At 37.7% G+C, this 13,755-nt stretch overlaps 1 protein-coding gene across 3 annotated transcripts in view; it reads left to right on the top strand.

Moving 5' to 3' along the window:
* SLC9A9 (solute carrier family 9 member A9) overlaps positions 1–13,755 on the top strand; it is a 188,977-nt gene that overhangs the window by 139,136 nt on the left and 36,086 nt on the right. For all 3 annotated transcript variants that reach the window (XM_086844288.1, XM_086844289.1, XM_086844290.1), the window contains 2 exons: positions 1,967–2,012; positions 6,795–6,874. In XM_086844288.1, coding sequence (XP_086700414.1) covers positions 1,967–2,012; positions 6,795–6,874 — 126 coding nt within the window. The remainder of the gene's footprint in view (positions 1–1,966; positions 2,013–6,794; positions 6,875–13,755) is intronic.

Below are 13,755 nucleotides of genomic sequence, written 5' to 3'. Positions count from 1 at the left end.
TCCCTTTTCCCATTTGCTATTACAGTCCTTTGAGTCCAGGGTGAAATGTCTTCTGTTGTCTTAGCTCAGTCTCTAATAAGACATCACAACTCCAACACACCCAGTCAGCCAGAAGTGGTGGTTTCTCAGCTCCAGTAAGGTGAGAACTGCGTGAAGGCTAAATTACTTCTGTCCCAGAGCTGACCTTTTTTGAGGTCAAGTTAAGCTCATTATGAAGTGTTGGGAAGTCTGCTGTAGCCTTGCCTTCTCGTGTAGCTGCACCTCTCTCATGTACACATGCTGAATTGTTCTACCTGCAGAGCTCTGCAGTCCTCCAGCCAATGTGCTCCTGGTGGCTTGATCTTGGCCAGGCCCTGGTGAAAGCACCTCACAAATCAGCACAGCCTAATAAACAGTGCCTGTGTGCTCAGGAAACAGATTCTGATTCTCACCTGGGTTATGAGGTTGGGACCACTGCACTGGTATTTGAGCCCTGCTTTAGCCTTCACTCCAGCTACTGTCCTTACCCTGCACCCTCTGCAGGGCAGGGCTGTCCCACACTGCTCTGCTTTACTGGACACTTCTGTTGTGCACATGGCAATGATAAACCCACTGTCAGATAGCTGGTTAAACATCTGGGTAATGATTCTTTTCTTTTTCATATGTAAATGTTTCCATTTTAATGAAATGGATATACCTTACTTACTTTATTCCAAACTAATCAATAGGGTTAGTGTCATCAGAAGCTTTTCCTTGCAATTTAAAGGCCAAGAGAAAAAGAAAAGAAATCTGCTATTCATTCAGTCTCCTTGTTGAGTCACCACCAGGATGGTTATTTTTAATAAAAAGATAGAAATATTTATGCCTGAAGGACTCAGGTTTGTTGAACATCTAGAACTATGATAGAAAGAAATGTCTTTATTTTTTTGTCCATTCAGTATTTACATATAAAAAGCATCTACTTTGCATATAGTTCCTGTCATTGTCTCCAGCTATGCATAATATTCACAGGAAAGAATGCTGAGGTATGTAATTGTTAATACTAAATATTATTTTAAAGTATAATCTGACATGTTTTTTCCAAAAGCAAAACTATACTCAGGAATGAAGACTATCAGAAAACCAGTAAAGTGGCCTTAAATTAATATCTAGTGAAAGGCTGTATTTCCTTTGCATCAGTAAATACTGGTTTAGCTTGGTGGACCTGCAACTATGTGAGAACTTGTGAGGTATATGGGGGATGTTGGTCACCTTAGCTGTGGGCTTCAGATTTGGGTACATTATTTATCATCCCTCATTGTTTTCCATATTTTCTTGTGTCTTTCATCAGCACAAGCCTCTGCTGTTCAACCTAAAACATTTTGCAGTTGCATTTCTCCTCAGGTCTGAGTATCAGTTGTAATCAAAAGATGTCAATTCTTCCACCACACCCTTTAAACAACCAATTTTATTTTTTCCCATCCATATGGGCTGGGAAAATGCCACCCAGCTTATCATCACCTTGCACATCACTCACTGCAGTCTCCTCTCCCTTCTGGGTTGCTTCCCTGTACTTGGTGTGCCAAGTAAAGCCTTTTCCAAGTGCTTCAAGAGATCCATAATGTCAAGAAACACTGGAGCTCTGTAATCCCATCCTCCATTAACAGCTGCAGCACCTCGGCACTGCTCTTCTATCAGCAATTAGCGATTTCCTAGCACAGATTAACAGCTTGAATGTCTCTCCCCAGAGGTGGCTCAGAACCAAGATAAAGATCTAGTCTCAGGTGTTAGGAGAGGCAGTTGCAAGGATTCTTAAATTTTTAGAAAACTTCAGAACTTCCTTAAAAGGTTTAAAAAGTGATCCTAATGCTTTCCCAGCTTTACTCCTCATTTCTCACCAAGTAGAAAATGATTGACACAAGAAACATTTTTACACTCAAAGTTGTCTAATATACAGCAGATCATTACCGTATGTCCTCAGGTTTGTTTTTTTGGGTTTTTTTTACAGAGTTGGCATAGATCCAGATGAAGATGAAGCTAAAGCTGCAAGCCAGGTATGTCAGGCTTTTGGACATATGTGCTGAATTTACAAGTGTTCAATGTTTGGCAAATCATGGCTGCATCTGTGGAAATGAGACATCTCAGAACAATATTTAATCCCCCAGAATTAAAAATGAGAATGTGTAATGTTCAATTCTAGTAGGTCAGGTGTATGAAAATATTTTCCAGTTATTTTTCACATGGAAGCCTAAGTACATTCTGAACTTGAAACCTCTAAAGAGGGCTTCTGAACAAGCTGCAGCTGTTCTTCTGTGCCCTTCCATTTTCTGTCATATATATATATATATAGTGCAGTTTCAAATGCAGCACTGGCTGCTGCAGCAGCAGAGGAAATCTGTCAATGCACAGACATGTCCTCTGGCTCAGCACAGTGAGTGGAACAGCAGTGGGACTGCAGAGAAGTCACAGGACAGCTGACAAGGTACCAAAGCAAAAATCCAACAAGAGCTTAATGCTGGTGATAACCATCCCATGTACCCTTTAGACAACACAGCTGGAACTAAAATTTAAATCATCCAACAGTAACATAAATGTAGAAGATAAGCTGAGGAAGCTGTAAGATACTATATTCATTTGAAAATACATTAAAGATATAATTAGGCAAAACTTTAATATATCTTATGTACTGAGTATTCCTAACATTTACACATTTGCAGGTATCTAAAGGCACATAAGGTGAATCTCAATTTTCATTGTAACAAGTAGGATTGGGGTGCCTAATTATCCTAATGCTTCTTTTAAAAGAAGGAAAACAAATATTATTCACATTGACCATATCCTTCATTTTGCAACCCAGTCACTACTCATTTATTTAAAGGTTTAGCATAACCCTTCATTGCACCATTTTTTCTGAGGGGACTCATGCTAACTTCACTTTCCTAAGCACCTTGGTAGAAATTCCTGCAATGCCTCTGTCCAAATTCTGAACAAGAGCAGGACACAGAACCATAGGCTATTCTTGATTGGAGAATAGAGATACAGAACTGCAAAAACATTCTGCTTTTCAGCACTCATGAATTACCAAAGATCAGGGAATGTGGAATGCAGCATAAAATTGACTGAATGCATGTTTTGCAAGAACCTGATTTCTTCAGAGGCCACTAAGCATTTAATTTTCTCATTCTTTTACTGAAAATAATAATATTTATTTACAACAGTAACAAACCCAGTGTCCCAACTGTGCTCTGTGAATTAACACCTATCTCTTCTGACAAAACTGAGCAAGACAACACACAAGGTGTAAATAAATATAACACTTTTCATGCCCTGTCACGTCCACTTCAGCATTCCTTACAGCAGTATATTATACCTTGGAAAATAGTTTTGCTGTTCTGATTATTCTTCCCCCCACCCATACTACTTTATTTTCATTTTTCAGACTTTTTTTATATTTGACATCTCAATCTTTTCATAATTCAGACCTTTGCTGCATTCTCTGTAGCACTCACTGTTTTAGCTCAGTACCTATCATAATTATTCAAGTCCAGTTGTTTCTTCTAATTTTCTTTTTCATCTCATACCTCTCTCTCATTCCTCTTCTTCCCTTGTGTTTCTCTTTTCTTTCTCTTTATTTCCAAAATGATGTTTTTATTTAGTTTACCTTTTGTCACTTCTTATGTTACTGTATTCTCACAGTGAAAGCAGTTGCTTTTCCTACACATCTATCCCTGCACAAATAACGGGCCAGGTGCCAGTACCTCCCACTGCCAGGTAAAGCTCTTGCCCAGATCAGCTTTAAACCACGTGCCCACTCAGTGCTGTCATTGAAGCTGCAGGGAAGATCGTACCAGAAATAAGACTAAAATACCTTCAAGAATAAGATGTTTAAAAGAGAGCAAAAATTGATGGAAAAGAAACCTCTAGGCTTTTCCCTGTTCAGTCAGAGTACTCAGCCAGAATGGGAAAGCTACAAGGTCTGCTACCAAGATTTGAGTTTAACTCCCCTGTGACCACTATAACTACCAGGACATGGGTACCCTGCTGTGGTGACCCCACAATCCATGTCTATAACCATATCTAGATTTTTTTTAAGAGGTAGAATAAACCCTAAAGACCTTCCACCACGTGGGTACTATGTCAGATGCAATGCCAGCTATATGACTGCAAAACCCTTTTCCTTCCTTACCTCTTCATCTTTATCTCCCTTCTTTCCTTCCTTTGCCTCCCAAAAATTCAGTTTTCTGTGAAGACATTTGATTTATTCAATAATTCTATGCACACAGTATTTCTAAACTTCTGATTATGTTGTATTTTGGGCTACCTGAACCAATAATTTTGTCAGTCAGTTGGCAGAAAATTCCAGTTCAAATTGTAGGACCTGGAACCCAGAGCTCCTTCCCTGAAAAAGGTATAGAGCCTTTTCATGTATAATTAACATCTGCACTTGACCATACCATGATCCATCAAAAGCATATCTCAGTCTCAACTCTGTCTTGCCACCCTTAAATTTATCATTAAATAATTATCACAGCATAAGCAAGAACAAAAGAAAGTAGCATCATATTCATGCTCATTTACTTATTGAGGGACTGTCATAACTTAGTTCTGAAAGAAATTGTGTAATACATACTATAATAATATATATTATTGTACAGAAAATAGTATGTAGAAACAAACTGCTTTGCTGCATATCATGTACATTCAGTGTATAAACACCAAAAGCTAACTCTGAAAAGCACAATGCAGGACACAATCACTAAGCAGAATTACAAAGTTGGTCTATTTAAAAAAGGCAAAAGCTTTATGGCAGTGAGCTATTTAATTAATTCCTCTTAAAAAGACAGTCAATAGCATATTTCATTCAGATGGTTCATGTATCTCCAATTCTGCAATGTTAACTTCAGTTGAGAGAAGGTAAGAATATATTTTCTACAAGCACTTCAGAAAAAAATTTGTAGATATGCTATTGATCTCAGGAAAAAGCTAAATAGCCTGCAAACCCCTTATCAATACCATCTCCATCAAACTAATCTGCATAGTTTAACTGTCCCTACACCTCTGTAAGAATAATAAGGAATTTACTTACACTGTTCTCATCAGTTTAATCTACCAGCTGGTTGGTGAATTTATTGCAAAGACTAATGAGAGTAATCTCCATATGGGCAATTCCCATACGGAAAAAGAGATGCGAGAAATTTTGGCATTTTCCCTTCCCAGAAAGAAAATTTTTCCAAGAGATAGAGCACTGTGTCCCCTACTTTTACCTCTCTGAACTCTAGGGAAAGTGAAAAGTTGCTTTTTAAAATCATAGGATCCAAGGATCTGTGAGAGCCTTTCAAGAAACATTCACACCAACATCTCCTGTCATCACTTGTACTGTTTTCTGCAAGGAGCTGCAGAACTCCAGATAACCACCCAGATTCCCACTACTGCAAAAGCTGATAACACAACACAGATTTTATAGACAAAAGGAGGAAGGTGCAACACATGTCAAACTGGAAATAAAAGAAGGCCAGATCATGACCAGAAAACCCTTGGGGGATTATACTCTTGTGTAGACTTTTGTCCACTGCTTTCATATAGGAACAATTCATATTACCAAATGAGGAAACCTTTCCCCCTTAAGAGGAAGCCAGAGTGCAATGAGTTTGGAAAGAGGAATTAACCAACAACAACATTACAATTCAAACAAAGGATACAAGCCATTTACAGAGCTCACTGTGCTTTTAACAAGCTGTCCTCTGCACCACACAAGTAGCCCACTTCACAATATGTTTATTTCCATGCCTGTCCCTCTCTTCCTCTTCCCCTGTGCACTCAAGTCCTTCCCTCTCCTTTATTCAGTGTTCTTGTTGTTCTTACATAACACAGATTTTACTTACAATTACACTTCCTGCTTAAATGTTTCAACCCTTTTCCCAATCTTTATCTTGCCAAAATGTGCCATTAGATGTTTAGAGCTAGGAAGAGTGAGAATCCCTTGGTTAGGGATTAGTACAGTCTTCTTTCAGCCCCCTCCCCCAATTACTGGGAAAAGTTGCTAAAATACTCAATTCAGTTAACAAGGAAACATCCCAATAATAATATTTGTACTATTTGGTGCATTTGCATGTTCAGTGTGACCACATTAGCAAAATCACAACAGCTACAGCATGGATTCTGTCTAACTTTATTCAAAACTCAATGACATAAATGTTCCTGTTGTTCCAAAGTTCCCATGAACAGGTTGCCTTGGAACTAGACCTTACACTTTTGAGGGTGTGACCCTCATTATGACCCTGAGGAAAAGGATAGTCTACCTCTCTACCTGTGCAGCATGTCACAGAATTAGCTTGCAGAATGGAAAGGGAATTTTGAGCCTTGTCAATTCAACTCATGTTCCCCTCCTCTTGGAAAGAAACAGAGAAATGATGTTCCTAGTTATTAGAATATCTCAATCCCTTTGGGAAAGTCATTTTGTTAGACATACACAAACAGCCTCTGATCCTGCAGGAGTAAACTGAAGTAATCCCACAATGGCAATTAAATCAAAATATCATTTTATTGATCTCAGAATATAGCACTTCTCAACTGCTTAAAAAAATTGGAATAATACATAAAAGTAAATGCTGCATTCTTCCAATGAGTGCAGCAATGAGAAATGCGCTGTATGAGCCAATTTTCTCCTGAACTGATTCACGGGGATGACATTTGTGCGACAACAAAGCTTTTTAAATTAAAAAAAAAAGGTGCAGTTAATTGTAATTTGGTCTGACATGTACTTTTAATATCGGAACTCCATGTTTTATTTATTTTATAAAAATGCTTCTCACTTCATTCATTCGGTTGTTTTGCAGAGTGCATCTAACTTGGATAAAAGTACAACCAAAGCTGAGACTGCGTGGCTGTTCAGAATATGGTATGGCTTTGACCACAAGTATCCTTTTCTGTTATAAACCATGAATGAGAGTTGCACTACAATTCACCTTCAAAATATTTAAGAAACAAAAATTATTGTACTTTTGAAAACCAAAACAAAAGTGTAATCTATTTTAATGTGTTTAGTAAGGAGAAGAAATTTTGGCGGTCCAAGGCAGCAGAAGGTCCAGCTGTGATTGAGGCTATGGGGAGAGGGAACAAGTTAAGGAGCTCTGAGCTACAGTAGTATATAGACAAAACATTTAAATTAATTAACCTTCTTAAATTCCTATATAAAACTAATCCAATCATTATTTAGATAGGGTGTAGATTCTGTGTTTGGGGAACCAGGAGGTTGAGCCAGAAGCAGGCAAATTCCTGCTGCCTGGGCATGCTCTCAGAAAGCAGTAGCTACCTAAGAGTAAGACAATGCTGGTTTAATCATACCTCAAATAAAGCAGACAAAGAAGCACCCATTATGAAAAGATCCCAGGACTTTCCTGAAGCTCATGTTTCCTAATCCCTGGATTCCTGAGCCTTCATGCTTTTATTCACATTCCTACTGGGGCATGTGTAGTACAGACCTTGAATATGTGTATCTGATGCTTTATTCCAGGAAGTCTGGTTTCCATGTCTTTTGCATTTCAAGAAAATATTTTAAGTGATAAAAGAACATCCTCCCTAAGCCAAAGCAGAATATATAGTCTGACACTAATGCCTGTGCAAAAATTGTAAATGCTACCGTTCTAATTTATTGTCATTTTAAAGTGACTCTGCAGAGGCTTTGCATAGCAGCCAGTGAGATCCCACAGTAACACCCTCACCCTGAGCCTTTGACAGAGCTACTCAGTGAATGCAAGAGAAACCCACCTGCTGATTCCTGTGTGCCCTGGCTCAGGGGCTGAGCACCCAAAGCCCTGCCAATACTGCCTGCATTATCCAATGGCACATCTATTGGACAGTCACCCTGCACTACTGAGCAGAAATTAATGCTCAGGCTGCATTTGTGATTTCATGATACCAGCTGCAGCAAACTAGAATGAAATATTTCAACTGATAAATTGTAATTCTTTAGGACTACAACTTCCTTGGAGGGTTCAACTGAAGTTATTCTTCAAAGACACTTTTGATGGAAAAACATCTTTTTAGTTAAAAATGGATGTTTTTCCTTAATTCATCTACTCGAGCAGTTTTAAAGGCAAAAAAGCACTTAGCATTAAAATGTTTCCCTTGGATAATTCTTCAAGAATACATAGATATAGTAGGTAAATGTTATATGAAGTGAGAAAATATGTTTAAATGTTAATGTTGAGTACCAACATGACTGGCTTTAACCACCCCTTTTTCAGAAGAAATAGCCTGTGGTGCTGATATATCCTAGAAACTGTAAGTCGAAGGAACAGATGAACAGGGTGAGGGGAAGGGGGAATTTTTCTTCTGAAGATAAAAAAAATAAAAAAGAGCAAGCAAAAAAATGTGGAAGGCAGAAGCAGGACAGAAGCATGAATTAAAGACAAGAAAGAGAACAAGGGCAGAGATAGAAAACAAGGGACAGAGGCAGAAGAGGAAAAGAGAAATCAATGTGAAAAAGTCAGACAGCAGTACATGCAAAATGAAAATTCTGTAAAAGGCACCAGAAGCACCACTTCTTAGAGATTATCTGTATGGTAGAGATCTTGAATATGGGCTTTATTCTAAAAATTCTAGTTTCTGTGTCCTTTGTATTTCAAGAAAAGATTTTAAGTGATTTTAAAAAATAGTATTTTTTAAAGAACACATTTATTCGTGTCAGTCTCACTACCAGTCAAGTCATAATCTTTCTTTAGAATTCAGATGTTCAGAGATTATAGCTGCACCATTACCCTAAAATATATATTTATTACAAATAATACATCTACACGTCAGTAATCCTGGAAATGTATGTCCATATTCCTGCATGGAATGATAGTTCAACCCACTAATGCTATGACTCACGGCTTGAAGCTTTTCTTTGGTATGACTATTTCAGAAAGACATTCTTTTCAAGGAGAGAAAAATTATCCACACAAACTTTCTTTTGCCTTTCCCTGCCTAATGTTATAAAGCCATGTTGCTAAATTTAGAAGAAGAAATTGTCATGTAGCATAGTACTTGTCCCCAGTACAGAGAAGGATTTTGATAAAGTTTTCAAAAAAAAGATATAACAAACTAATAACCTATGTGTTCATATACTTTGAAAGCCTACAAGACTCTGACATTTCTATAGTTTGACATTTGCTCTTAGGCATTAACACAAATCTACCCACTCTTCTGGCAATAACATCTCTTATGCCTATTTATTTCACAGGAGGAAAGCAAGAGGGAGGAAATATCACTAAGGAAATCAAAAAGTTGTGCTGTTTCTTGCTGTCATTATGAATGATTTCCAATTAGTTCAGTGATCTTAGGCAATGGCAATATGCCATGCTAGGTTAGAACTATGCAAAAAATTCCCTGAAATTCTGTTTGAAAATCACATTTTATTTTTATTCTGAAAGAAACAACTGAAGCCTGATCCAGAGCCAAATGGGTTCAAGGAGGATTGTATTCTTTCAGCAAAAGTTTCTTTGAATCAGGTATTGACACCTAAGAAAATATATCATTCTCTAAAATCTAGGCTAAGAAATGTTAATATTGAAATAATAAAAATGAAGAACAGATCATTTTAGTACATTTTAGTACGTAGAATTATCCTCTTGGATTTCCATCTCAATAATTTAAACAAGAAAAATGCAAAATAAAACGCATCTGACAGGGGGCAACTTCCAGTGAGTCAGCTTTTGTTTTTACAGCCTACAGTGCATTACACCATTTGAAGCCATAATATCCTACTGAAGGCTAGTGGGAAAGCAAGGGAATAAACAAAGGTTTTTCAAGCATTCCTCAGGAAAAAGAGACACCACAGATTTACAATCCGGCATTTTATACACAACTTAAAACTGTTTTTTCAAAGCAGATGTAGGCAAGTTTAGCTAACAAATGAATGAGTAGGTGGAAATTTCATCCTGCAAAGGCAAGAGTCCCTGTATGTATGGGCAGAGCTCAGGCAAATGGTGAGCAAAATTTTCCCATTCCACAGCATCTCCAAAGAAGTTCTAGCTTTGCTCCCAGCTAAGAGCAATTTGCATTTAACTCTGCTGAGTCCCAGCCTCCTACTTGCTTACTCTAGCAGATATTCTCCTTTTGCCTGCATAGTTCTAAGACACTGTGTACTTGACAACAGCTGAAATTCCTCCTCTACACAGGCCTGGAATCCCAGTGACAATTCTAAAAGTGAAGGGAAATTAGTGTAATAAAAGCATCTTGCAAGCAATCTTCACCTGGTTTTCCAGCTACTCTAGACTAAACTCTGCAATCATTTCTGGCTTCATATAATTTTATACAAGGCTCTTCATCAGAGGATTCATTCTCTTCCAGAATCCATCTAATTCTTGCTTCCTCATGTGGGGGCATTCTTGCTCTTGCTGGCTGTTTTGTAGCACCCATCAGGAAGATAAATGCAATTTTCTCTCAGCTTGTCATACTCCATAGTAAGAGTAGAAGGAAAGACTTGGAATTGCTGCACTAAAACACAAAAATCATGCAAAAATAATGGAAATTGAAGATGAGAAAAGGAGAGTGAAATGCGCTAAGATATCTCTGGATAGAAATGTTCACCATCTTCATAAGAAGCCCACATTGTGTTGTGGGACACATACTTTGATAGTACACAATGAAACTTCCACTGAGAACAAAATAGTTACTGCATAACAGGAAAACATATGCAAGAGTAAATAGAAGCAAGAAGGGAAGGAAGAGGGACAAAGACATCAAATGCATGGTAAGTTTCTTTAAATACTTTGTAAGTGTTAAATTGCAAGACAGGTTTTAGACCCACCTGCAGCAAAGTCTGATCATGTTTTTGTGGCAAAGGGGTGAGGATGGTACTGCACATGATTTGGCCTTTCAGGAGTAACATGACCAGAGCACCAAGGTTTCCCATCTTTGGCATTAGTGAGGGGCGGGAGAGAGGCAGGAGAGGGACCATGACTGTTGTCAGCTGGTTGGGATGAGGAGTATTGCAATGACAGCCTTGGCACTGCTCCAAGATACCTAAGAACAATGTAGCTGTCTAACTTAGCACAAAACTCTGCTTTTTGAGTGGTTCACATCCATTGATACCTGGAAAGTAGAGGGGGGAGAGCTTTCTCCTTCTACACAGATTTCTTTTCAATCTGAGGAACTAGTGTATACTGAATAGAAGCAGGTGTCTGGGACAGAGTGAGACAATTCTCCAGAAAGTAACTCCTAAAAGTGTTTCTGCTAAAACTGCAGTTATCCATCATTCAGATTCATGCCTTTCAGTTTGGTTAAAAAAAAAAAAAAAAAAAAAAAAAAATGAAAAGAAAATGCTGTTTATGTCCTTTGCACTTGCCAGAAATCAATCAGCCAAAAGGAATTGCATTATTCGTAGACTTCAAAAGTTTATCCTCCTTATCGGGGAGCCTATCATTTTATTTCTCCTGTGCTTTGTACATGGATAAAACAGACATAATGGCTGACTATCGAGCGAGATAAGTACTATTCTGTGCCTGGGAGAGGATGGAAAACCTACTAAAAGCAAAAGTGCACTCTAAGGTGAACTGACCATCAAAGACAAACTCAGCATTTTGTGGTCTTTTCAGCTGAATTTTCCTTCTGGGCTGGCTTGTCACTTTCATATCAGAGACAAACATCTTTGGAAGAAAAAGACAAGGAAGAGCCTGCAAGCATACACATTGTTTTCTTTTACCTGCTGGAGAATTGCAGGTTTCTTAATTACCAACATTTTATCTTTTCTTCTTTTAGCATTTCAGTCTTAACAAAATAGCACACAGGGTCCTAGTTTTGGCCCAGGGAAAAAAACTGTTACACAGTTTTCAATCAGAAAAGAATCTTATCTGAGAGACAATTCAGTCCAATCATGAGCCAAAGCAGCATTAGGTAGCACAGCTCAAGACAAGCCATGGATACCTTGGAAGCACTGCTGCAGAATGGGCTTGCAGGAAAGGTAGCCGGCATAGCCCAGAAATGCCAAGAGAGCCCAATAATCAGCCTCGCAGGTGTTAAAAGCAGATCATCATAAAAGCTGAGAGGAAAGCACAAAGCACAGTAAATGAATGGAAATACGTGGATCTCATCAGATGAGCATGACAAAAGCAGCTGACTGTATCATAAGTCAGCTTATATCATAAGTCATATCAAATTCCTCAAACAGTGCAAACTTAAGCAGTACTGGGAGGGTCCCAGAAGGTATTTTATCATTAGAAACAATTGCCTGAACTTGGTTTGAAGCTCATTCCCAAAACATATTTTCAAGTACATGGTCTAGAAAAACTCATTGTTCTTTCTACAGCACAGATAATCAGTATAGTTGATTTGGTGCTATTTCCTGACCCTTTCAAGGACAAAGGATTGTTGAAACTCTGCAAATTAACCTAATACATAAACATAGCTAATAATTAACTTGAATAAGTGACCTCACTTTGTCCTCCATTCATAGAAAGAAACCTAGATAAATAACTCTGAAACAATTCCGTGCTGAATAAGCAAGTAAAATCATTTTCATTTCTAAAGTTTCATTCATGTCAATTCTTTGAAAGTGTCATTCATGTCCAGATATTTTTTTTACAATGACAAATTACTAAGCACGAATTAAATAACAAGTATGAATTCAGAATACAAAGTATCAAATGAAAAATTTCTGGTTTTTTACAATATCAGAGATGCTGAGCCTTGTTTTCTGTTCTTTGCATCAAACGCTCATTGATTTTTATAAAAGTTTTGCACAGCATCTAAGGCAAAATCAGACCTAGAGCTTATTGTGGACAATTACCTAGATTTACCAGATTTTTTGTTTAACATCCTGGCTCACATGACATATTACTTTTGTTTGTGCTGTTCCCTGTATTTCTGATAACAAGGACCTCAGCTGAATGCACAGATTTCTCACAGACCAGGTGGCTCAATATAAGTACATGGCTCTTTATGCAACTGTATCACTTTCTTTCATGTAATATATAAAAATTATTAGAACCTGCAATAGATAGAAATCACAAGTATCACCCCATATGGAGTCTTATAATTTAAAAATAAAATTGTTCATAGAAGAAATACACTTCAGTCTTTCCAGTACAGAACCATTCAAATAACAAAACAAAACAACACCAAAAAACCCCACAAAAAACCCCACCCCAAACCAAGCAAAAAACACCTTCCAATTCTGCAGCTTACTTCTACCTGCACAGCTGCCTGTTACAGTACCTATGAAATGAAAATACAAAACTTGAAGGAGTTGATCTAAAGCTTAGTGAAGTAAATGGACTCAGAGTTTATTGACCCAGACAAATTATAGCTTAAACCATCATAGTATCTGATTTTACTGATAAGTATTATCATTCTGTGAGACAATTCTTTATTTCCCTTCCCTTCTCACCTTATTACTACAGCCAACTGAAGGCTGACTGTACATAGAAGCAGAAGCCTAGGTATGTATTAGTCCACTCAAGCATGAAATTATAGTTTGTTGGCTGACAATACTTAATGGCACCCAAGAGACCCAAGTATGATATAAGAATACTAGAAACTTATAGCACAGATTTAATCAAGCATAACTTAAAACCTTCTTTCAAGTCTCTTATTATTTCGTTTACACCCATGTATGTGCAAAAAGTCACTTTGCAGTACATCTAAAGTGTTTTAAAGTGTTCTGTATGTATATCTTCCACTGTTATGTTTCCAGACACTTAATGTGTATTGGAATACCTGGACGTGCACGCAGCATATGCTGCATCTGTAATACCGTCTATAAATGGAACTCCTTTCACAGCAGCAATTGTCACAGCAAGATATTGCTAATTATAA

The sequence above is a fragment of the Cyanistes caeruleus genome, chromosome 10 (genome assembly GCF_971803275.1).
Source record: "Cyanistes caeruleus chromosome 10, bCyaCae1.hap1.1, whole genome shotgun sequence".
Taxonomy (NCBI): Eukaryota; Metazoa; Chordata; class Aves; order Passeriformes; family Paridae; genus Cyanistes; species Cyanistes caeruleus.
Note: the sequence above shows the minus strand (reverse complement) of the source record. Positions and strands in the feature narration are given on the sequence as shown.